The following is a 23,191-nucleotide window of genomic DNA, read 5'->3' on the forward strand; positions in this document are numbered from 1 at the left end:
TAAGAAAAGGGTAAAAAATAAAGGTCCCAAAATTGTTCCCTGTGGGACACCTGATCTCACAGGGAGCCAGTCTGATGTACTGCCATCAACTGAGACTCTTTGTTTTCGATACGTTTTTCTCTTCAGTCAAACAAATTAATGTATAAAACAGTAGTAAAAAATAGTCGAAAACACCAAAGTAACTTTCAAAATATTGTACTTCATTTAGTATTTTTCCACACGAACTTCAAATACATTCACAAGCAAATGAGAGTTAGGTATTGATGAGGAAAACATTCATCTTGATATACCTTAAAATCCTGGATTTATGATGATAAATGAGAAAAAAAAAATCATCCATTAAACTGTTAGTGACGTCCCAGGCACTGTCTGTGATGAGGTATTAGGACCCACATTATAATCAGGGGCGGATCCAGGATTTGAAAGAGGGTGGTTCAAAATGGAAAATTTATATGATTCCTAGGCCGGAAATGAGATTTCCCGACTTCTGAAGATTTTTTTTAAACCTTTAAGTTCTCAAAATTCAAGGCTTTTTTCCTCTTCAAAAGATCAGTAATTTTATCTCATTCTTCAGGCCTCTATATAGAGAAAAACAAATGAAAGACACAGTGGATTTCCAGCACGATTCGTGCACAGGTCATTCCATTCATATAAAAAGCTTTTTGATGAAGAAAGTGTACCTTTTAGCAAGGTTTGCCTAGTTCGAAACTAACTTCGGCTATATAAAATTGATTAGAATATTGAAAAAGTTATTCTTAGTTAATAATATTTGATAGGCCTATTTGAATAAAGCAATAAATAAGCCTGTGACACATTGTGTCTGTATTTAGCATAATTCAATCTTATAATATATACGGTACTATAACAGTACTAGAGTCCAGTTAAAATATGTAAATAATACTCGAAATGATATACTTATTACGATATATATTTATATAAATATTATGCGTAAATATGTATTCAGTATATTAAATTAAAATTAATGAAAAGACGGAAGAAACATAGGAAGGAAGAAAGAAGAAAAGGAAATAAATTTGGAGCGGCTGAAAATATTTACGAAAATAAACAATAATAATAATAATTTTGTCATTATTGCATCACGTTTTTGTGGAAATTTGTGTTCGATGTCGAATATGAAACACGTAGGCTGTCGGCAACTTGACCTCTGACGATTAGTGCCAACCAATTTTCACAAAATAATGACAAAATGATTATTATTGTTTATTTTCGGTAAATATTTTCAGCCGCTCCAAATTTCTTTCCTGTTCTTCTTTCTTTCTATGCTTCTTCCGTTTTTTTTTCGTTTAATTTAATTTAATAACTAAATTCATATTTACGCATAATATTTAGGCCTATATAAATATATAAATAAGTAGGCCTATATCATTTCGATACATACCCACCCCCTGAGCCGGGGGTGGGTATGGGGGTGCCCTCCTCCCAAAACGAGATTTTTTTTTTAAAATTCGGACTTCTATGGCCGGCGGAAATGGCACTGTCAGCCTTGAAAAATACAAGTTAATAATTAATATAAAATTGTTAGTTGTTTACTATATACAGTAGCCTACTACTCTCAAGTCAATAAACACACATTTCATTGTACCGGTACTTAGTAACACTATTTTAATGTATCCATAAAAGCATTAAGACGTTAAATTAAACTCGATTGTGTGTCTGATCAGACAGACCAGACGAAGCGATTGCTGAGACAGATTCATTGGCTTAATGGCGTAGGCAGAGGCCCTACAGATACTGGGATGGGAAAACTAGGCCTATTTTTTTTTTGGTCCGACTACCCGACAAGCTTTGACCGATGGGTGGGCTTGACCAGATCGATGGGGGACCTTAATCCCCTTCCCCACCCCACTGGCGCCACCCCCTCCCCTGGTTCAAAGCACGAACTCCTGTAGACCAAACCAAGTACTGTTACGATTTAATTTTAGCCAGTTACGTTCTAAAAACTACACCTATCATTTATCTTGGAGATTTTAATATTCATCTTAATAAACCTGATGATCGTGATAGTTAACAATTCTATGAACTATTAAAAATACATGGATTAGTTCAGCTTGTGGATAAACCCGCCACACATCAATCTGGAAATTTGTTGGATCAGTTATCACTCGCGAAGATTACGTTTTATCGATGGAAGTTCATCCTGCCTTAGCAGTCTACGACCATTACCCAATCTTTTTTAAACATTGTTTTCATCAGGAAGGGTCTGTACGAAACGTTAATTACACTCTTATAATGAAGTGTAAAATCTACACTGATAACATGTTAGATCTGTTACACTGTATTTAATTTACAACACTTTAAATGTTAATTAAACACTTATGAAGTGTAAAATCAACACTAATTAAGTTTTAGATCTGCAACACTTTAATTAAGTTACAAAACTTTAAGTGTTAATTACACTCTTATAAAGTGTCAAATGAACACCACAGTGTTAAAGATCCTACACTTTCATAAGTATTAAATATGTAACACTTTGTTGAGAGTGGAAACAACACTTACGGTGTTGTCCCTGTAGAGACACTTGCTAAGTGTTATATATAACACCTAAAGCGTTATTTTTAACACTTGAATTTTAAGAGTGTAAATCGCAGAAAAATTACCTATCGCAGTCTTAAGAGTTTTGAAATTGATAATTTTGCATCCGATCTGCTTTCATCTAAGAGTTGGAAAACAATATTATTTCAAGTAGGCCTAGATACTGCAACTAAATTAAAGATGTTCAATACAATGCTACAGTCTCACAAACTTTTGACAAATATGCACCGCTCACGATTAACGCTGATGTCTTCCGTGCTCGTGCTCTAACAAAGATCATGATCTGGCTAAATGTGTTGAAAATTGTTTATCTGATATTAAGAACTGGATGACTTGTAACTTCTTGCACTTAAATTCTCCGAAGACCGAGTTTTTAATGCTCATCAATTTCATAACAATTTAAGTTCAATTAATGAAATTAAGATTGGTGACGATTTAATTGAGATATCGTCACCTTGTGCTCGAAACCTTGGGGTTGTGATTGATTCAAAACTTTCTGTGACCAATCACATTTCCAATATTTGCAGGTCGTCCTACTCATCTTAGAAGTATAGCCGTATACGGAAATCGCTTTCTCAGTCTGATATGAAAAACTAGTTCATGCGTTTATTTCGTCTAGATTAGATAACTGTAATTCATTGCTTGCTGGACTTCCAGCATATAAACTTAAACCCACTTATTCGTGTCCAGAATGCGGCTGCAGGCTTGTAACAAGAACACGTAAATACGATCATATCACTGACGTATACATTGGACTTCATTGGTTACCTACTCCACAAAGGATTGAATTTAAATTGCTAATAATGGTTTATAAATCTCTACATGGTGTAGCACCACAATATTTATCTGAACTAATTGAATGGCACGCTCCAAAACGAAACCTTCGATCGGGATTTCAGTTTTTGGCAAAGGTGAAATCTGTTAAAGAACTGCGATCAGGTGGTAAAAATTTAAAGACCGTGCTTTTGAGAATATTGGTCCTCGACTTTTCATAGACAGAAAAACCGCTTATAACTCAAATGGCACGCATCATATGACACTTTAGCAGCGTGTGCAAGCGACGTATTCGCTGTAACAATGATGCGGCTTTATTAAAAACTCTGTCCATGATGACGGTCTCTTTGTTATTTTTTTTCAATTTCCAGACGGCTTCGCGGCCCTCCAAAAATGTTTCGCGGCCCAAATTTAGGCCGTGGACCATAGTTTGCGGAACGTCGATTTAAACTGTCAAATTCATAGTTTCCTTGTATTTTTTTCCATCAATGGTACATCTACTGTATTCTTTATTTAAATTTGCTGTAAAAACTTTAGGGTGTAATTTTCTTGATGGAATTATTAGCAAATCATTTTTCAAGAAACTATAACCGTCCGGACTTTCTTCAGAGCTGTGAACGAAACTACCTACTAAATACAATGGAACATCAGTTAATTAGGCAAGGTATAGATATGTAATCATTGCGCAGTTTTACCCATCTTGCATGACAGAAACAGGTCACATAGTTTAGACCGACTATTTCACAAAAGATGGGTTTTCCAGCCATTAATAAGGTAAAGTAAATATATGATGTCTCTTAGCCTTTAATATGTGAACCATGATTGATCCGGACCTAGGGTTCACCTCTCACAAATCCCCTATCGAAAGGTGTGGGTTGTAAGTTTAGAGCGTGAGCCTCCTAGCATAGAACAGACTATAGCGTGCAGCGTTATCCGAGGGCCTAAGGCCCGAGTCGGGGTGGGTATGGAAGGGGGTGTCCCCTCCTCCCAAAATGAGATTTTTTTGGGGACTTCTTGGTGGATGGAAATGGCTGGGATGGAAAAACTAGGCCTATTTTTCTTTCCCCCTGCTGGTACCGTCATTTTTGCCTAGGGGAGGGGAGAAAAAAATTCTGTGGAAGAGCCCTGGTCATTTCAGGGCATTTATAAGAGGTGCTCACATCAGTCCCAACCCCCGAAGGGGCCCCTGACCACATACTGTATGGTCCTCAATCAATCAGCCTAACCCAAAAGGCTTTGTTGATACAGCATAATGTGACAGTGACTGGCTAATTAAAGGGACCCCTAAATTGTTTACTTTGCGGCCATTTAGAGGCGCAGTAATCATAAATGTTTTTACGTCAGCACCGACCATGGTGGGGCTGAGGTGGTATTGATCCGCCACCATCAATGAAAGTCCCTCCTAGGGCTCCTCTATTTAAAATCCCTGGATCTGTCACTGATATCATATCAATTATCTTATATTACATTTACAATGTAATGACAAACATGATTTAAAAAAAGCAAAAAAATGGCCCACTCTCAGAAACCCACAGGGCCCCCACCCCGTCGTTATGTCATGCAACGTATAATATACTTAGATTAGTATAAATTTAATTTATACTTGTCCATATTTTACTGGAAATGATATACTATATAATAGTAGTGTAATACACTACACAGACTATTATGCCTCATGTTAAAAACAGGCTTACTGTAATGGTCTTAACCTGATTAATAATGCCTATTAAGGGATAGCTTTGGGACCTAAAAAAGACGGTGTCCCTTTATTAGGAGTGTCCTAATAGCTGAATCATGATTCAGGGAACCATTCAGTACTTACCTGAATGTTTCGATCACAATCAGCGATCTTATTCAATCGACTACTGATGTCAGCATCATCATCAGACTGATGACATCATAGCCAGACTGAAGTAACACATCGAGTCGAAAAAGATCGCCGATTGTGTTCGAAACGTCCAGGTAAATACTGATGTTAATTTGGTTCATAATATAGAACTAACCAGGTTCAAACTTTATTTCAGAATTCAGTTTTATGTGAAAATTCCCTTTATGTTCTGACATATAGCTGCAACTTTCTTTTGACTTCTGAGAATGAGTTCTGAAAAAAAAAAAAAAAAAAAAAAAAAATCGAAAATGACAAAATTTAAGCCTAATACTTGTTTATCTTTCAACACATTACTTTGATAATGTAAAATATTGTGTAATACAAAGGAGATGTACATCTCCCTGGATAATACCTAAATAAATACGTGTCATTTGATTGCTGGATTTCGTACCATGAAAAATCGGTTATTTACCCCATTTTTTCGTCATTATGAAAATTAAGTTCCACCATGCACCATTTGCACGGTGCCTCAAAAACAAAGACTTTTCCGGAAGATTTAAAATCCATGAAAAACTTCAGCGTTGTACAATGCATCGGCGATTTAATACGTAGAATCTGAGCACTCACTGCGCACGACGGTTGTCGCATGACACGACACAAACGCAATGGCGTGCGCGCGCAACAAATCGTTTTTAATGACGATGAGCTCATACTGCAACCGAAAATTAACGATCTATCTTTGATAGATGTACCTATTTACCACTGGTACTACTATAGAAGAAGGTACTAGCTGTTGTTGTAGTAAATTTGATAACAAACATACAAGAAGCTCACAGTTAGTTACAGACCTAGCCTACTGTACATCCCATAAATCGGTACGATTTTATAGGCCTGCCGTAGGTAAATAAAGAACAATACAGTTATACTGTACTCGAGCGTCACGACATTGCGAAGTGCCTGCTCTTGTTCGTATATCGAACTCGAGTCGAATCAATCCGAGACGGCCCGAGTGGAGTTTCATGCAAATGTTTCGTACGGGAAAAAAATCGCGTACAGGCCACCCTTCTGTTGCTAAAGTATATCCAGACGCACACGGCGCCCTTCTTTTTCCACTAATGGAGGAAAACTTTATCACTAGAGTGCGTCCGGCCATACGATTTTGCGCCATATTGTTGTTTTCTATACTGATCCATAGGCTTAATTGTGTTTTATTTGGATGATAGCAACGATTTCTACCTCCGCAAAGGAATTATGTATTCACAGTTGTCACTGTCTGGGTACAATTGTACTAATTGCACAATTGTGTACAATTTTTTAATTGAGAATTGACAATAAAATACGCGACGACTTGGTAACGAAAGTTTGGTTGAAGTTTTTTTTTAGATCCAGCCGTTAGGGGCGTCCCATTGTTTGTATTTCCACCATGCATTTCGGTGGAACACTTTTTTTTTGTGGAGAACTCTATCTTGTGTTTCTAGTATCTTTGATGATACCTTTAAAAATAGCTCAAATTTGCACTGATAATGCTAGGAATGTCTATTTTTTGCAGCAAAATCTGAGTTGGCTCTTAAATTTTTAGTAATTGGATTGATGTTGCGTTTTGTTTGATAACAGACGAAGAAATAAGCAATCTTTTGGACGGTTGCGATTCTGTATAGTACTGAAAAACAGACAAGTTCTGACGTAAATCGTTTGGAATTGTACCAGGCTTGGTTGGGACATCCTTATAAAGAACTGGATATCAAATAACAAGGGTCTATTTAGGTGTGTTATAAAACAGATACCGTACAGTAGAACCCCTATTTGGGACCAAAAAAGTGTTCCTTTATTAGGAGTGTCCCCTGAAACCCTATTCAGGGGACACAACAAAAAACGCGAAGTTGTCCCCTGGGGTTTTGGCATGTTTTCATGCAACGATGAAGTACAATCTGTATTTTATTTACATAAGAACAGTTAAGTAGGAACAGAACTAATTTATAGCAACAATTGGCAATGCAAATACTGTACAATTTATTTATATGAAATCAGCAAAAATGTAATTAAAACAACAATAGTTTTATATGTTGTAAAAAACGGTTTGGTGCAGCAGGAACGGTTTGGTTTCTCAACCTGGAGGTCGGTGTTTCAATCCCTCACTGTACATTTCGTTTTTGTCCTTCAAATAGGCACTTTATCTGAATTGCTTCTCTCCACCCAAGAGTACTCATGCGATGTTTACCAGCAGCAACACTTAAAAGCATGTGACCCATGACCAGGAATAAAGAAACTCTTTGTGTCTATATCTAGAAAGGTTGCTGTATAAATGATATATAATAATAATAATAAAATGTTCCAAATATTATTTCATGATGCAATATTAATGACCAAATATTCCTTTTGAATTAAATATTGAGCTTTCTATTGGATGAATATGGCATGAATAGAGTAATGATTTTTACACACTTTCCAAACTTAGAAAATTATTATTGTACAGCAGTACATTATTGCCTTTGTATTAATTAAAAGGCTATTTATGGTCACACTTAATGCAAATAAACTACTGTACATCTACAATTTGTTGTTTTTTTCATTACTGTATTTTGAAATAAAAAACCTCTTTCGACATTTTACTTCACTCAATCTCAATTTGTTCTTAATATTTTGTTCTTACTTTTAAGGCAAATTCAGCCTAAGTGTTTTTTTAATAAAATGTGTTCCTATAAAAGAAAAATGTGTATTCAACTTTGATATTTTTTTTTCATATCACTTTTCATGTGCATGGATTTTCAAGTCACATTTAAAATTGTCAATGAATTTCTTTCCACAATGTTCACATTCATGGACTCTCCTGTATTACATTAAACCTTACTTGCATTTTCAAATTGTCACGTTGTTTAAAATTTCTTCCCACAATATTCATATTAGGAGCCTTCCGGGTATGTATCCTTTAGTGTTTTCAAATTGTTTAAATTACTTTCCACGATATTCACATTCATGGAGTCTCTCCTGGATGTATCCTTATATGTGTTTTCAAATTGGTACAGTACAATGTTTAAATTTCCTCCCACCTTGTTCACATTCGGTCCTTCCTGCATATGTGTCCTCCAATGTTGTTTTAAATGGCCGTTCCTCTGGAATTTCCTCCCACAATGTTCACATTCTGTCCTTCCTGTATATGTGTCCTCCAATGTTGTTTTAAATGGCCGTTCCTGTGGAATTTCCTTCCACAATGTTCACATTCATACGGAGTCTCTCCTGTGTGTATCTTCAAATGTTGTTTTAAATTGCTCCTGCTTTTAAATTTTTTTTCACAATGTTCACATTCATAAGGTCTCTCTCCTGTATGTTTTGTTAGATGTGTTTTCAAATTAGTACTACTAGAAAATGTCTTTCCACAATGTACACATTCATATGGCCTCTCTCCTGTATGTACCCTCAAATGTCTTTTCAATTGGCTATCTAATTTGAACTTCTTTCCACAATGTTCACAATCATATGGTTTTTCTCCGGAACTCGTCTCCCCAGTATGTGTCCTTAAATGTCGGTTTAAGTTACCACTGCAATTGAATTTCTTTCCACAATTTTCACATTCATATGGATTCTCTCTTGTGTGTATCCTTAAATGTACTTTCAAAGAGCTATGGTATTTACATTTCCTCCCACAATGTTCACATTCAAATGGTGTTCTGGTATTTCCATGTCTTCTTAAATGTCTTTCCATAATTCTTCTGTATTTAAATTTCTTTTCACAAAGTTCACATTCATATTGTCTCTCTGCTGTATGTATCTTTAAATGTGTTTTCAAATTGGTACATTGTCTAAATTTCTTTCTACAATGTACACATTCATATGGTCTCTCTCCTGAATGTATCCTAAAATGCCTTTTCAAAGGGCTAGCTGATTTGAATTTCTTTCCACAATGTTCACATTCATATGGACTCTCTCCTGTATGTGTCCTCAAATGTAATTTTAAACTACCATTACATTTGAATTTATTTCCACAATGTTCACATTTATATGGATTCTCTCCTGTATGTATTCTTAAATGTATTTTCAAAGAGCTACTGTTTTTACATTTTCTACCACAATGTTTACATTCAAATGGTGTGTCTCCATGTATCCTTAAATGTCTTTCCATATTTATCCTGTATTTAAATTTCCTTTTACAATATTCGCATTCATATGGAGTCTCTCCTGAATGTACCGTTAAATGTGTTTTCAAATGGCCAACTAATTTGAATTTCTTTCCACAATGTTCACATTCATATGGTCTCTCTCCTGAATGTATCCTTATATGTCTTTTCAAACTGGTCCATTGTGTAAATTTCTTTCCACAATGTGCACATTCATATGGTCTCTCTCCAGTATGTACCCTTATATGTGTTTTCAAATGGCTGGCTGATTTGAATTTATTTCCACAATGTTCACATTCATATGGTCTCTCTCCCGTATGCATCTTTATATGTCTCTTCAAACTGCCACAATATTTAAATTTCCTCCAACAATGTTCACATTCATGTGGAGTCTCTTTTGTATGTGTCATTAAATGTTGTTTTAAATGGCTACTCCTGTAGAATTTTTTTCCACACTGTTCACATTCATATGTAGATTCTCCTGTATGTATCTTTTCATGTTCTTTCAAATCAGAACATTTTTTAAACTTCTTCCCACAATATTCACATTCATGTGGTCTCTCTCCTATATGTATCCTTAGATGTCTTTTCAAATCGGTATTGTCATTAAATTTTAATCCACACTGATCACATTCATATGACATTTCTTTCTTATGTATTTTAATTTTTTTTCCCAATTTGACTTCTTCTGTTTTAATTTCCAAATGTGTCCTCAATGAAACTAAATCAAAATTCTTTCCACAACATCCACATATATATTCTATGTCCATGTTGTTATTTTCCAAATGTTCCTTTAAACTGTCAAACTCATATTCTTGCATTCCTATACATCTGTTCACATGTCCCTTGTCATTCATTTCTTTTAGGGGAAAAAATGATTCAGAGTTTGGTTTTGTCGATGGAAAAATCAATAAATTAATAGAACATTCCTGAGGGCTGTAAGAAACACTGCACTGGCCTACAAACAATACAAAGAAGTGGTAGAAATTAGTAATAATAGTTGCTCTAAAAGTAGCAATAGCAGTAGTATGGCAATGGCGGCGACAGCAGCAGAAAAGGTGCCAACGATGACGTAATTTACAATGTACTAAAATTTGTTGACATAATTCTATCAGTATAGTAAACTCATTTTTAATATTGTCATATCAGAAGCAACTGAGGGTATTGGGTTTAAGGAAATGAGGGGAAAAAGGAAACCATCATTTGACAAACAAGTTTGTGAGGCTTAAGATTTTTAAAATGCTGCTAGATTTCAAAGGAAATGTGTAAGGGTAAATGACCATGATGAGGATAGAAGAAATTGCCTTGGCTTTCATATCAGCAAAAGTATGTATGCAAAATAATTGATTACAGTAAAGCAAATAATAGCAATTATAGAAATTAATGTTAAGAAATCTGCTGATACTGCAAACAAGGGAGCCTGTCGCATAGTCTATTATTTTTCGAGGGGTGTTCTCACGTGTGAGAAAGAATAGGCAATTTGTCGGTTTATTCAGGTTAGTATTCACAAAGTAGACTGTTGATTGTACAAGGGTTCCAAAATCAAGTGATATTGTGTCTGACAAAAACCCAAACTGTTATACAATACTGGGCATCATTAGATAAAATATGAATTTGTATGACAGCAGCTCATTGAATGAAAAGAATGAAGAAAATTATTGTACTGGTACGTATGATATACAATTTAATACTGATAATGTAAAAGGCAGTACCACAATAAAAAGGCCCCAGGGACAGTCTGTAATTGATTTTTTAAGTTTAATCAGTTCAAAAAAATACCAAATAAATGGATATGAGTATAATAGTCTCCATTTTTAAGAATGTGTATCGAAAACAACTAAACAACAAATTTCTCTCACTTCATGCCTATAAAAATGTTTAGATGTTAGAATTACTGTATTGCTCGGAATATTTCTCACTACTGTACTGTGTATTGAGAGTGGAGATGTCCTATCGGAAGTTCAAGGAGGCTTTAGACCAGGATACACATTTGAGTATTTCCACATGTTATTGTAAAGAAGGCAAAACGACTCACTTATACTTCCTGGAATTCTGTAAAGCATTTGACAAGCTTGGAGAGATGGTCTCCTTAATGCAACATGGGATTCATGCATTAGGGGTCGTATCTGGAAAATTATTGTTGTGTTCTTAATATGAAAATGTTCAAGCTCATGTGAAATTTGGTAACACTTGTACAGAGTCCCAGACCCATTTAATATCAAACATGGAGCAAAACAGGTTTGTTTACTGTTACCTGTTTTATTCTGTATGCATATAAATGAGCTTGCCAAACTTCCCTCATCCCATAATTTTAGAGTTAATGTCATTTGGCCAGGTTGGGGGGTATATTGTGGGCTGATGATGTTGTCCTCATAGCAGAAAATGAACATGAAATGGCTAAAATACTAGACCTGTCAAGTCAATTTGCCAAAAATTGGAAACTACAGTTCATGTACAATAAATCAAATGTCATCTTAATTGACAAATGTATTGATAAAAATAAATTTTGGTATAACAGAAGTAGACACATAATAAATATCTGGGTGTATTTATTTCACAGACCATTGTCATATTGAAAATGTACTTAAAGGGAATCGTTTTATTGCATATACAAAATCTATTATTGACAACTTTTTTGAATAAGCCGTCCATTATGGCGATGTTCTTCGGAAAATAATTCAGTAGCTTTTCCGTCAATTAATTATGTGAGCTCTGTGTGGTGTAGTGGTGGTAAATGTGATAATTGACAAGTTTGAAATATTACAACTTCAAATGACGACACAATGCATTCTTAAAGTTGCCAGTAAACCCCCTAACCACACTATTTGTTTACTTCTAAAGTAAAACCAGACTTTCTACAAGCCTTGCTTCCTTGGTTTCCAGTATGGTGGCCTTGGCTATATCAGATCCAAAATAACTTTCAGAATTACTATGTGTATTAAAAATGCATAGTAGCCATTTATATTTGAATTCTCTGCACTTTTGATTTGTTATGAAGAGAACACAAAACTGAAATTTGCCCTTCAATAATTCTGGTTATAATGATATTTGAGATCTATTTCTAAATTCTGACAATGATAGTCTAAATTGAATTTAACACTTGATGAAGTTCATTATTATGGAAAGCTTGTGGTAAAAAAGCTTGGAAAAAAAAGCTGATATGGTAAAAATTCAAGATAAATACTGAATTATCTTGTATATGATTTTTATTGTATTTACATGTTTATTTTGGGAAAGGCATTGTACAATTTTTCTACAATCTTAGGCCAAGTAATAAAAAAAAAGGAGTTTATAGTCTAATATTTTGAAAAAGGGAGAAATACTTTTTTTTTACTCTGAGATGGCAAATCCAAGATGGTCGATAGGGAACAGCTCCTAATTTCTCACTATTACCAGGTAGACACATTGAAAAGCAAATAAAAGAAGCACTAGACATAATTGTTTGGTTTAAAGTCATTGGCATTATGTTGATGAATAATAATAATAATAATAATAATAATTAGGGATTTATACCATGAGTTTTGCCAAGGGATACAAGGTACTGGCAATGATGTTATAATATTACCCCTGTTCATTAGATCCATAATTAGCAAGCCAGCACCAAGCGCGGGAGATGGAGTTCCGTCAAAATTAGAATCGGAGGGTTCGCTAAACAAGGTATAAAAAAGTCTCGCCTTATTTAAAGCACTAAAAATGTATATTTATTTATACTGTAAAAGGGCCTGAGGCCTATCACACTGAATAAAGTCCCCATTTAGGGCAGAGAAGAAGAAGTATGTGGGTTTTGATAAGAAGTTCCGCATAGTCCCAAGCCGAACAGCCCCCCCCCCCATTGAAATTCCTAAATATGGGCCTGAATACTGAGAATATTTGCATTAAAAACACTTAACAGTACAGCCTTAAATATCATTGAAACAGTGTTAATAATGCCCAGGGCCACCGGCAGGGCTGCATCTGGGGCCCTCCTCCAGCCAAGTTTGGTCCGTTATCCTGGAAAAAGAACCCCCATTCACAACCCATCGTAAGGGCCTGTAAGATAAACATGAGTGGCCTTTGAGGAGGCACTAGAATAGAACGATGATAGAACTAACCAGGTTCTTCCTTAATTTTCTGAGTTGTATGCAAATTCTCTTCATGTCCCAACATAGCTGCAACTTCTTTTGACCTTTGAGTCTGAAAACAAAGAATTACTGTATACTTAAAAAGTAACAAAAAGGAATAATATATAGTTAATCTCATTAGCGGATCCAGGGGGTGGCAAAAGATGAATGTCCGCGAAAGGAGTGCTTGCTATTTGGTATTTATTGTTTTATTGAGTTGAGGTAGGCCGCCAAGATCAGAATATACCTTTGCAATGTTTATGTTGGCCTTGGCTGAAGTGGCGGTGCACTACTTGGTAGGCAAGAAAAATTCCCAAGATAGGCCAATTGCGTGTAAACTCAGAAAACTGGTAACTATCTTTCTTTTTTTTGTGCCGAAAATACAAAAGCACATGGATGAAACTCACATATTACATAATGTGCGCTGCCAGCGTTTCTGCCAGGGCCAATGTTTCAAGGAATCTTTAGTATGGTCAGCAGTCTCCTCCATTGGGCAATGTTTACCTCTGGCTTACAAATTGTGGAAAAGGTCACGTGGGATTACTTTTATATACTTGTCCTTATTATTAGGAACTTTTTTACTTGTGGATAAGACGTTACTTTATACCTGTGCCTATTATTATAGGAACTTTTTTTAGGAGGGAATTGTCTGAGGAGGCCAAGTAGTAGTAGCCTAGTGTATACTAGATAGGTATAGGTATGTAGTTTCTACATACCATAGTCTATAGACTAGGCCTTCTAGGCCTAAGCGGTCCTACTACTACTACTAACTACTCTACTTAGACTAGCTACCTAGGCCTGGCCTATTGCCAGCTAGGCCTAGGCCCCTAGCTAGGACCAGGCAATCTTTGTTGTGATAGTAGTTAGTATAAATATTTAGTGTAATAATACCAGGCCTTATCACATAATTCTGACAGTTTTACTTACGCAATCTCAACCCGTTTTGTTTGATCGTAAAAAGACAGGTTGTTCGAACCGAATCACGATAGCTTCCTCTTTGTTTATCCACGTGGTTTTCCGGTCTGTGGCGAGTTTGTTTGTTTTTTTTTTCTACAGGTAAGTTGAGCCCTTTTCAAGTTCTAAGCCAATCAGAACGGCCAGACATTACGTCATGATTTGTGTCTTCTGTCATCCTAGCTCCGCCTGCTGCGAGGTCATCCATTCCGAAAGTCGTATCTTCTTAACTTACGGCGATACATTCTAAACAACAAACACGCGGGCGAGGAGGTGGTTGCTGTATGAGAGTATTGTGAGGCCTAGGCGTAGTGTTGTTCGATATTGTTCAACCAGATTCAACCAAAGGGTGCGTCTTATGGGCCCCTTGCTCATGTGCTACTACTAGTACTACTACTAGCTAGGCCTACTTTTTTATGTAGCCTGGCTGGGCTAGGCTACGGCAACCAATCTATAAATAAAATCGGTAACAGCAGGGAGTTGTCACTATAACAACTCCCTGGTAACAGTTATTATAGGGACCAGCAGGGAGGGCCAGATGATGGGGGAGTGGTCCGTCCAGCCTTTTTATTTTTTCTATCTTCATGCCTAGGCCCTAATTTAGCATAGGCCTCGTAGGCCTAGCCATAGAGAGAGAGAGCTAATAATAGTAATTAGGTCTAGGCCTGGTGAGGCCGGTTTCTTCAGTACAGTGCTGGCAGGATCGTGCGCTTTCCCCAAGAAAGCTCACCTTTCTCCCCCTCCCCCTCCCAAATAAAAATGTCAAATCAAAAAATCATGCTCAAGTAAATAAATCACCCTATTTTGCAACTTAGTTATCCTCACTTACCATAAATATTCCACTCCATCTTCTCCCCCACTCACCATCAGCCCTTCCCCCAATTAGGACTATGCCACAGAATTTCTTCTCGAATTATTTACAAAAATAAAATGCATGTTTTGTATACAGATAGATAGTATCAGACGGATCCAGAGTCTATCTATACTACCTCAGCCCTGCCATGTTTGGGCTGTGGTTTTTTTTGTTGAAAACATTAGGGGGACTGCTTCCCCCTTCCTACCCCTTGAATCCACTACTGAGTATTCTTAACTTTTTGAAACCATTTTAATGTATTTTTGTGTATATATGTTATTGATTGCAGGCTCTTCCAAGGAAGATTAATAATTGAATTGAATTGTAATGTTGTGTCCGCAGTCCGATCATGGATTTATTAATATAGATTCCTCCGTTTTGATTGCTAGGGAAATAAATGCCCTTCTCCAATTCGAACCTTACCGACTCAAAACCTTCACATACCTTTTCTAGGCATAACCTCTAGGCTTCAACCAGGGCTTGTCCCCAAGACTCTGGCAGTTGTCAGCAATAAGACTCCCCCTTGCTGATCAACGTAGCCCCCTTCCCTCACCAATGGTGGCACAAATCCTTGCACCGCCACTGATCACTGACTCAAAGCAGGGGATACATCATTTATTCATTAATCTTTCTTCTTTCACCTAAATGTATGTGTATTGACAAGTAGGAAGTACCTTTTCAAGATGAGTCAGTCCGGCAGATTATACCGTCAGATGTTTGCATTTGGCAGTAGAGACCTTACGCATTGGTTTCCATCACATATGGCCAAAGGTATGTAGACTTGTACATAATCGTCTAAACCTGCCACGTGTATACTTCAGGGGTCCGAAGTTGGAATTGGAATTTCCGGGAGATCTGCTCTCAAGCTCTCTTTGCCATCTAATTTTGTTTTGCTATACTCATTGTGATACCAATCGACACTGGCTTCTATCAGACAAATGATAGTAAAGGGGTAACACAGTAGTAAACACATGCAGATTTAATGAATTTGCAGGAGATGTGTGTTTTTTTGGAGATCCTTGTCCGGCTGTGGGAGGCCATCCCTTTTTCCGGGGGCTTCCTACAACATGCTGGAGACATTAGGACCCCCTGATACTTAAAAAATCACACTGCTTTCTATTCATGTAATAAAAGAACAGTATTATCATATCATTCTATCTATCCTTAATTTGAAAGGGGTATATATTGGTCTAAGAAGGAGGTGATTACATTTTGGGTCAACAGCAATGTTCACAGAAAGTTGAAAAATTCATGTGAATTACCTGGTCTGGCATAGGTGGTTCATCACCTATGCCGGACCAGATTATTCATGTGATCTGTTGTTATATTAATAATGCCATTATCCTTTCATTTTTCTACCTTTTACAGGAATGAAAAAGATGATGGCAATGTTGAAGAAAGTTGATTTAGTAATTGAAGTACATGATGCAAGAATATCCTTCCACAGTATCATGATTGTCATCAACAATACATTATTAATAATAATAATAATAATAATAATAATAATAATAATAATAATAATAATAATAACAGTAATAATTTCTCTTAATCGGACTTAAGGGGAATATCTTTTTTGTTATTTTCCTCTCAACATCATGTTTTTTCCCCTTTAAGTCATTTTTTAATTGTTCTCTGTAACATACTAGTAATAATAATAATAATATTTGTCATAAAGCACAAGCAATATCCATTTAAAATGTTCAGAGGTGCTATACAATATATAAAAAATATAAATTGACAAAAAAAAAAAAATCAGTATACATAATCTCCATTAAATATAAAATCGGGACATTAAAATGCATCCAATTAACTACATCAAAAACTTACAGTGCATAAACCATAACATACTATGGTTTAAGATAGATAATAATAGATGCTACTGTGCATCTACAATATGGATAATGAAAAACAGTAGGATACTACAGTAGCAGTAATCTCTTTAAAAAAAAAAAAAAAAAAAAGATAAAATGATTAGTAAATAAACATTTCTGATCCATTTGTTTGTTGTATGTTTATAAAATTAAAAGGTGATTTTACATTCTAACCAGCAATCTATGGTTAGTACTGGTTAGCCCAGTATTTGAATTTGAACTGATTCTACATTGGCTCTGTACATTCCACTTCTTCTATTTTTGTACCCCCTCCCCAGTGACAGTCCTTGTTATAGTTTTGCAGCCGTCTGTGGTGTTGAGTAATCATAAATAAGACAATATAAAAACAATATATTATCAAAGCAATATAACTCAACGGAACAGACATACTCTTTGCTCGTGGTTACTCACGTTGACACACACTCTCCTGCCCTCAACGTCAGAATCATCACACAGGATGACAGTGTGGAACACTACATCATCATATAAAGTCATCAGATTCTTATGAGGGCTTCTTAGATATAAGCACACCATACACAAAAGTCAGGAATTCGTTCTGCATATCATGTATGATGTGGCATGCCCATGATAAGATAAGATAAGATACACTTTATTGCTCCAAGTCGGAAATTCAGTTCTCGAATTAAAATACAGTAAAACAATTAAAAGAATGATCAAATATAATGAACTATAAAAATTACAATGTAAAAAAGATATCAAACAACAACCATTAAAACATTATAAGTCACCGAAGCATTATTATTATTATCAATATTATTATTATTACAATCAAATTTTATATGACAATTAAATGTGATGATACAGCATGTCCATATTTGGGTGTAAAATGACATTGTTATGACTATATATGGACACATCACACATATTGGCACATACAATTTGATAGTGGAGACAGAGTACTAGAACTTACTTGGAACATTTCCTATTAAAAATAAACATCCCATTAGCAGGAAGGAATCCAATGCTAAAAGAATTGTTGGGCGTTCGGCCAAGTTTACTCATTCTGAATAAGATGGATCTTGCCGATTTAAGGATAACTAGAGTAAGTACCATCTCATACTAAATGCGGAATTGACTCCATTGTCGGTCATAATGGTCAGTTTTATAGGCGGATTCAAAGGCTCCTCTAAGTATTTTGAAAATTTAAAAAAAAAAAAATGGAGAAAAAAGGAAACTTTTCCCAAATTTTAATGTCAGTGTGTAATTTCAAGCCATCTAAAGTTTCTATAGCCATACAGTTACATACATCAGTCTCTAAGATGGTAGTACTGAGGTGGTCTATACCTTCCACCTGTGAAATGCCATTTAAAAAAAAATATGTTTTGGTTTAATTGAAACATCATGAGAAATAAGAATACAGTATAACAAGAGACAAAGTTTGTACAAGCTACCAGAAAGCCTAATTAACATGTACATTTTAATCAACTGATGAACTAATCAGGAAAGTTGCTGATTGGTGATTAGTTTCCTATGTTTCTTACTTTAGATTATATGTTTATTTTCTTTTACAGATGGTTGTAAAAAAACTGAAAGAGGAAGATGGCGTTGATCAAGTAATGTATACTGAATGCTTAACTCAACACAGTCGCTCAGCTAAAAAGGTGAAAATTTTCTGTATTCGAATTGCTCCGGTTCAACTTATTTCTGCCAAAATCTAAATACACTGTAGATGAATATATAAGCTTTATTTTAGTGTTGAATTTTGAAATGGCAAAATTTTCTAAGTCTATTTTATTGCTCTAAACTAACCTTTATATATATCTATACATAATGCTATTTTGTTATTTTCCCTATATTCAACGTTAAAACAAAACTGTTTAACGATTTGGTGATGGCCTCTGCCTGAGTATTCCCCAAAACTTTAGAGGCCAATTTCTCAAATACTGTTCTTTAAGCAGCTGTGGGTTCAACTTCTCAACAGAACATCAGATTTAAATGATTCTTTCACCATTTTATAACTTCCATTTTACTGTTTTACCCAGTAATAATAACTATAAAAAAAATTATTTGCGAGGAGTGACTAGTTTGGCTTGTCTTTACCACAAATACTGATTGTACAGGATTGTTCTGGAGGGAGACCTTACCATGTGCTTTGATAACACCTGTTATAACATTTTTTTTATTTTTAAAGATTATTCCAAAAATTGTAGAAATTATTGAATCCTGTGATAGGTACAATAGAACAGATGAAGTGGAATATTCCATTTTATGCACAGGGATACCTAATGTTGGTAAATCATCTTTGATCAATGCGATGAGGAGACTACATATTAAAAAAGGTATGTTGGGTATTTAATGGTGATTGAAAGATAACCTTATACATATACATATTTTATTAAAGGTGTATAGTTGAAAATATCTGGTTCAGAGGTTGGAATTTGAAGATATTCATTCAGTTTTGTTTCGTTCTTTTTTTTTCTATTGTTCTTTAAGCCGGTGGGGCTTATTCACTACAGAGTACTGTTCTCCAATAGGGCCCAGCATAACATACAGATACAAAGTTATAAATCACATGCTAAACAGTTTGGAATAAAATATTACTGGGCTTGCGATATGAGGTGAGCAATTGCACCCAACTAAACTCCTCTTCAGGGGTGTGAAAAATATCACTCACCTTAAATCTATAAAAACCCCCAAATACTGTGGCAATACTTTCTGCTGGGGTGTATTTTGTATTGCTTAACTCTAACACAACTTTGATGATTTCAGTAGTAATTATGTGTGTAAAGCTATTCAACAGACTAACTTAAATTTCCCCTTCCCCCCAAATAATCACTCACCAAAACAAAATTAGGTGGTTTTTTTTAGCTTACCGGCCTTTTTCAAATAACAAGCCATGATATTAAATTATAATGATGATAGTAATAATAATAATGCAGTAATAATAAAAGTTAAAATAGTATTAATTGTGTAAGTAAAAGAAAATATAAATATAATTAATATGTCTCTTAACTCTCTCCTCACTGGAGTGTATGAGTAGAGCAGTAGGATTTAAAATGTACAATAGGGAATGTTACAGGGGTGGCGCCAGGATTTGCCCGATGGTGGGGCAGAGGTCCCCGACGCCCCCGACGAGGGGTCAGATTTCCCTGACGAAAGCAATGTGGGCGTGGTCGAGCTTTGATTAAAAGGTTTCGAAAGTGGTCCAGGGGGGCCAAAAATTTTAACAATTTAGGGGTATTAAAGGCTTATTTAATCGATTTTAGAGTCTACTAATATGTAGAAAATACATATAATTTTTTTTCTCCCCGACGAATTGTGCTTTTTCTCCCCGACAGGGGGAGGGGAGAGGCCAGCACTCCCCGATAGGGGGTCTGTGGCCCTCGGCCCCCACTGGTGCCACCCCTGGAATGTTATGTCATATTTATATTATCATTAGTAATGATGTTGTTTAATTGTTAGTAATATTAATAATATTAAGTATTAATGTCAGTATTGAAAATTTTTACCAGTATTATTTACCTTACAGGAAAAGGAACAAGTATAGGACAGATGCCAGGAGTCACCAAATCTGTCTTACACAAAATAAGAGTAAGTTTCCTAATTGCCTATTCAGTACTTTAATTCATTTCAAAGATAGAAAGAGATAAAGTGTAACAATAATATAGTAGCACAAAGTTGGTCTCACCCATATTTATAGACAATTAATTTTTTGTTGTAATTGAAGGCCACCCCAAGTGGTGGCAGTTCCAGATTAACAAAGGGGCTTTTGGGGCACCTGCCATGCCCACAGGCCTCAATGGGAAAAAGCCAAAAAGTTACTTGGAAAATCCCTAAGAGTAAATACTTGTAGTCAGTAGAGATAACTGAATTGTAATTCGGATTCCCAAAGATTTGGACATGCCACAGTTGAACATATCATTTTAATGCTGTATTGTGTTTGGTGAGGATCATTTATCTATTCACAAATACTGTATTTATTCATATAAACACCCCGCTTTGAATAAATTCCCCCCTTGAATAAACACCCCCTCTAGAGCCTCTTTGGAATAAACACCGAACTCAAATCCTCAAATAAATCCACACCACCCCAACCCCAATTGATTGTAAATATCATTCTTGATACATTCTATAAATGTTCTACTCTAGTAGAATCAAGTTTTTTCTAAACCTGGTTCAGATCAGTAAGTCTTTATGATCATGCAATAACACATTTTGACGGTAATTATGTGTTGCAGTTTCACATTTACAGTGAAATTAAGGGGCGTTTATTTGAGTACAAACATATCCATTTTACACCAAAAAATATATACCTCCCTTAAAACCCTTCCTCAACAATAAACGCCCTGTTTATTTGAATAAATATGGTAAATGAGTAAATGGATATCACACAGTACAGTAAAATATAATTAAATGTGTTAAGAAAGCTCATTAACCAGATCAGTGGTGAATTCAATTGAGGGGCTGAGGTGCTCTAGACCCTCTACTTTGAATTCCTGGATCTACCACTCTGGAGTTCGGGGGCCCAGGTTCAACGAGCCTGCTGAACCTGTGGCAGTTACGCCACTGCTGCCAGTGCAGATCTCCCAGAACTTGGGACTCCTGCCGTTGCCGACCCCCATCTCACAAGGCTTGTATCTAAAAATGTTAAAGTATTTCTAACATCCTTCCACAGGTCAATGAAAGACCAACAGTTTGGCTGTATGACTCCCCAGGTGTCCTCACTCCCAAGATTCAACATCCAGAAGTTGGAATGAAACTTGCTGTATGTGGTAAGTATTGTTAAGCCTGGTTAATTAAATTGCTACACGCTATTGCTAACTCATTTATCGGCGCTGATTGGTCATTTGAATCAGGGAGCGTTGCAAGGATTGCAGTGAAAACGCTGTAGCCACTGTGTAGCAATTTTATGGAAACCAGGCTTTATTGAGTCAAGTGGTTGAGTGATTAAGACAGGCTCACCACAACCTACAGGCTCCATATTGGCTCTGGTTCAAGACTTCTTACCATTCAGTTGGTTGGTCAAGATGTCCGACTGAGGTGCCCTAAATATTTATGGGTGTAAACTATAGCGCGAAGCGTTATCTTGGGGTTTGAAGGCCTGAGCCGGGGATGGGGGTGTCCCCTCCTCCCAAAACAAGATTTAAAACAAAAAAATTGGGACTTCTAGATGTTCTGCTGGCCTGATCAGACTCAGACGAAGCGATTGCTGAGACAGATTTGGCTTGGCTTAGGCTTAGTACAGTACTGGGATGGAAAAACTAGGCCTATTTTTTTTTTTTTTTTGGTCCAGGTGCCCGATGAGCTTTGGCCAATGGTGGGGTGGGCTTGACCAGACTAATGGGTCTGGCTCTGCGCCACCCCTGAGCCTTAGGGGAGTAGCCAGATGTAAGAATGGATAATATACACCTGTCTAAAGCTCGGGCTGATGTTTGTTTTATTTTTTTTTTCATTTAGGAACGATACCAGACCATCGGGTTGGGGTGGATATAATCTGTGATTACTTACTGTACACACTCAACAAACAAGAACTCTACAGGTATAAAGATATTTCAGCTTACTTTTCCTCATGTTTATGGTTTCCTCAGCATTAAAAATTAACAGAGTAATTAAAAAAAAAAAAAAAAACCTAATATGCCACAGTAGTTGATCTTCTCAATCTTAGGATCAGGTTTCAAGCCTAGCTGTGCATTTCGCTTGTGTCCTTAGGTAAAGCAATTTACAGTTGTCTCTCTCCACCCAGGAGAAGCATTCCACAGTAAAAGTTTCTTTAACAGTAAAATATGTATGAACAACGGTATGAAACCAAACACTCTTTATGTGATGCCTCTTTGGAGACTTTTTCAATTACCGATCCAGAGGAAGTGGGGACTTGGTTTGTTCAAGGGACAATACATTAAGCACTTAGATGCCAGGAAGAGCTTTTTCAAACCAGTGCCCCTCGATAAAAGCCCCTGAAATGCGCCAATATGGAATTAATCAAATCAAATGGCCAGGGGTAGAGGAACCTAGAAGCCTTGTTGCATGAAGAGCGTAATACAACTAACATATTATTACAACTGTATTCATACTACAAATACTATTTTTACATTTGTTCATTCCAGTTATGTTGAATACTTTGAGCTGAACAGCCCTACAGATGATGTTATGGAGGTTCTGTATCATATTGCTGATAAATATAAGAA

At 36.0% G+C, this 23,191-nt stretch overlaps 2 protein-coding genes across 3 annotated transcripts in view; one reads left to right on the top strand and one right to left on the bottom strand.

The window, feature by feature from the left end:
* Positions 1–7,145: 7,145 nt before the first annotated feature.
* LOC117125107 (zinc finger protein 883-like) lies at positions 7,146–14,360 on the bottom strand. 2 transcript variants are annotated; one of them, XM_033271498.1, is made up of 3 exons: positions 14,295–14,360; positions 13,359–13,440; positions 7,146–10,225 (listed from the first exon to the last, which is right to left on the bottom strand). In XM_033271498.1, exons 2-3 carry the CDS (start codon positions 13,411–13,413, stop codon positions 8,250–8,252), a joined length of 2,031 nt encoding a protein of 676 aa, XP_033127389.1. In that variant the 5' UTR covers positions 13,414–13,440; positions 14,295–14,360; the 3' UTR covers positions 7,146–8,249. The 2 variants fall into 2 exon arrangements, with proteins under 2 accessions (XP_033127389.1, XP_033127391.1); XM_033271500.1 differs by having other exon boundaries at positions 7,146–10,126; positions 14,295–14,352.
* A 179-nt stretch (positions 14,361–14,539) lies between these two features.
* LOC117125118 (mitochondrial ribosome-associated GTPase 1-like) overlaps positions 14,540–23,191 on the top strand; it is a 12,315-nt gene continuing 3,663 nt past the window's right edge. The window contains exons 1-10 of the mRNA XM_033271515.1: positions 14,540–14,670; positions 15,842–15,945; positions 16,543–16,607; positions 18,004–18,108; positions 18,578–18,667; positions 19,198–19,345; positions 20,536–20,597; positions 21,682–21,778; positions 22,464–22,545; positions 23,111–23,183. Of these exons, the coding sequence (XP_033127406.1) occupies positions 15,858–15,945; positions 16,543–16,607; positions 18,004–18,108; positions 18,578–18,667; positions 19,198–19,345; positions 20,536–20,597; positions 21,682–21,778; positions 22,464–22,545; positions 23,111–23,183 (810 nt within the window). The 5' untranslated portion in view covers positions 14,540–14,670; positions 15,842–15,857. The remainder of the gene's footprint in view (positions 14,671–15,841; positions 15,946–16,542; positions 16,608–18,003; positions 18,109–18,577; positions 18,668–19,197; positions 19,346–20,535; positions 20,598–21,681; positions 21,779–22,463; positions 22,546–23,110; positions 23,184–23,191) is intronic.

This window comes from Anneissia japonica, unplaced genomic scaffold, assembly GCF_011630105.1.
Source record: "Anneissia japonica isolate Jap-2015-1 unplaced genomic scaffold, ASM1163010v1 scaffold9_len2422644_cov172, whole genome shotgun sequence".
Lineage (NCBI taxonomy): Eukaryota > Metazoa > Echinodermata > Crinoidea > Comatulida > Comatulidae > Anneissia > Anneissia japonica.

Coding starts and splice junctions, on each gene's coding strand:
- LOC117125107 (XM_033271498.1), bottom strand. CDS start 13,413: ATGTTGGGACATGAAGAGAATTTGCATACAACTCAGAAAATTAAGGAA. Junction 10,226..13,358: donor GAAAATTAAGGAAGAACCTG/GTTAGTTCTATC, acceptor TATTGTTTGTAG/GCCAGTGCAGTGTTTCTTAC.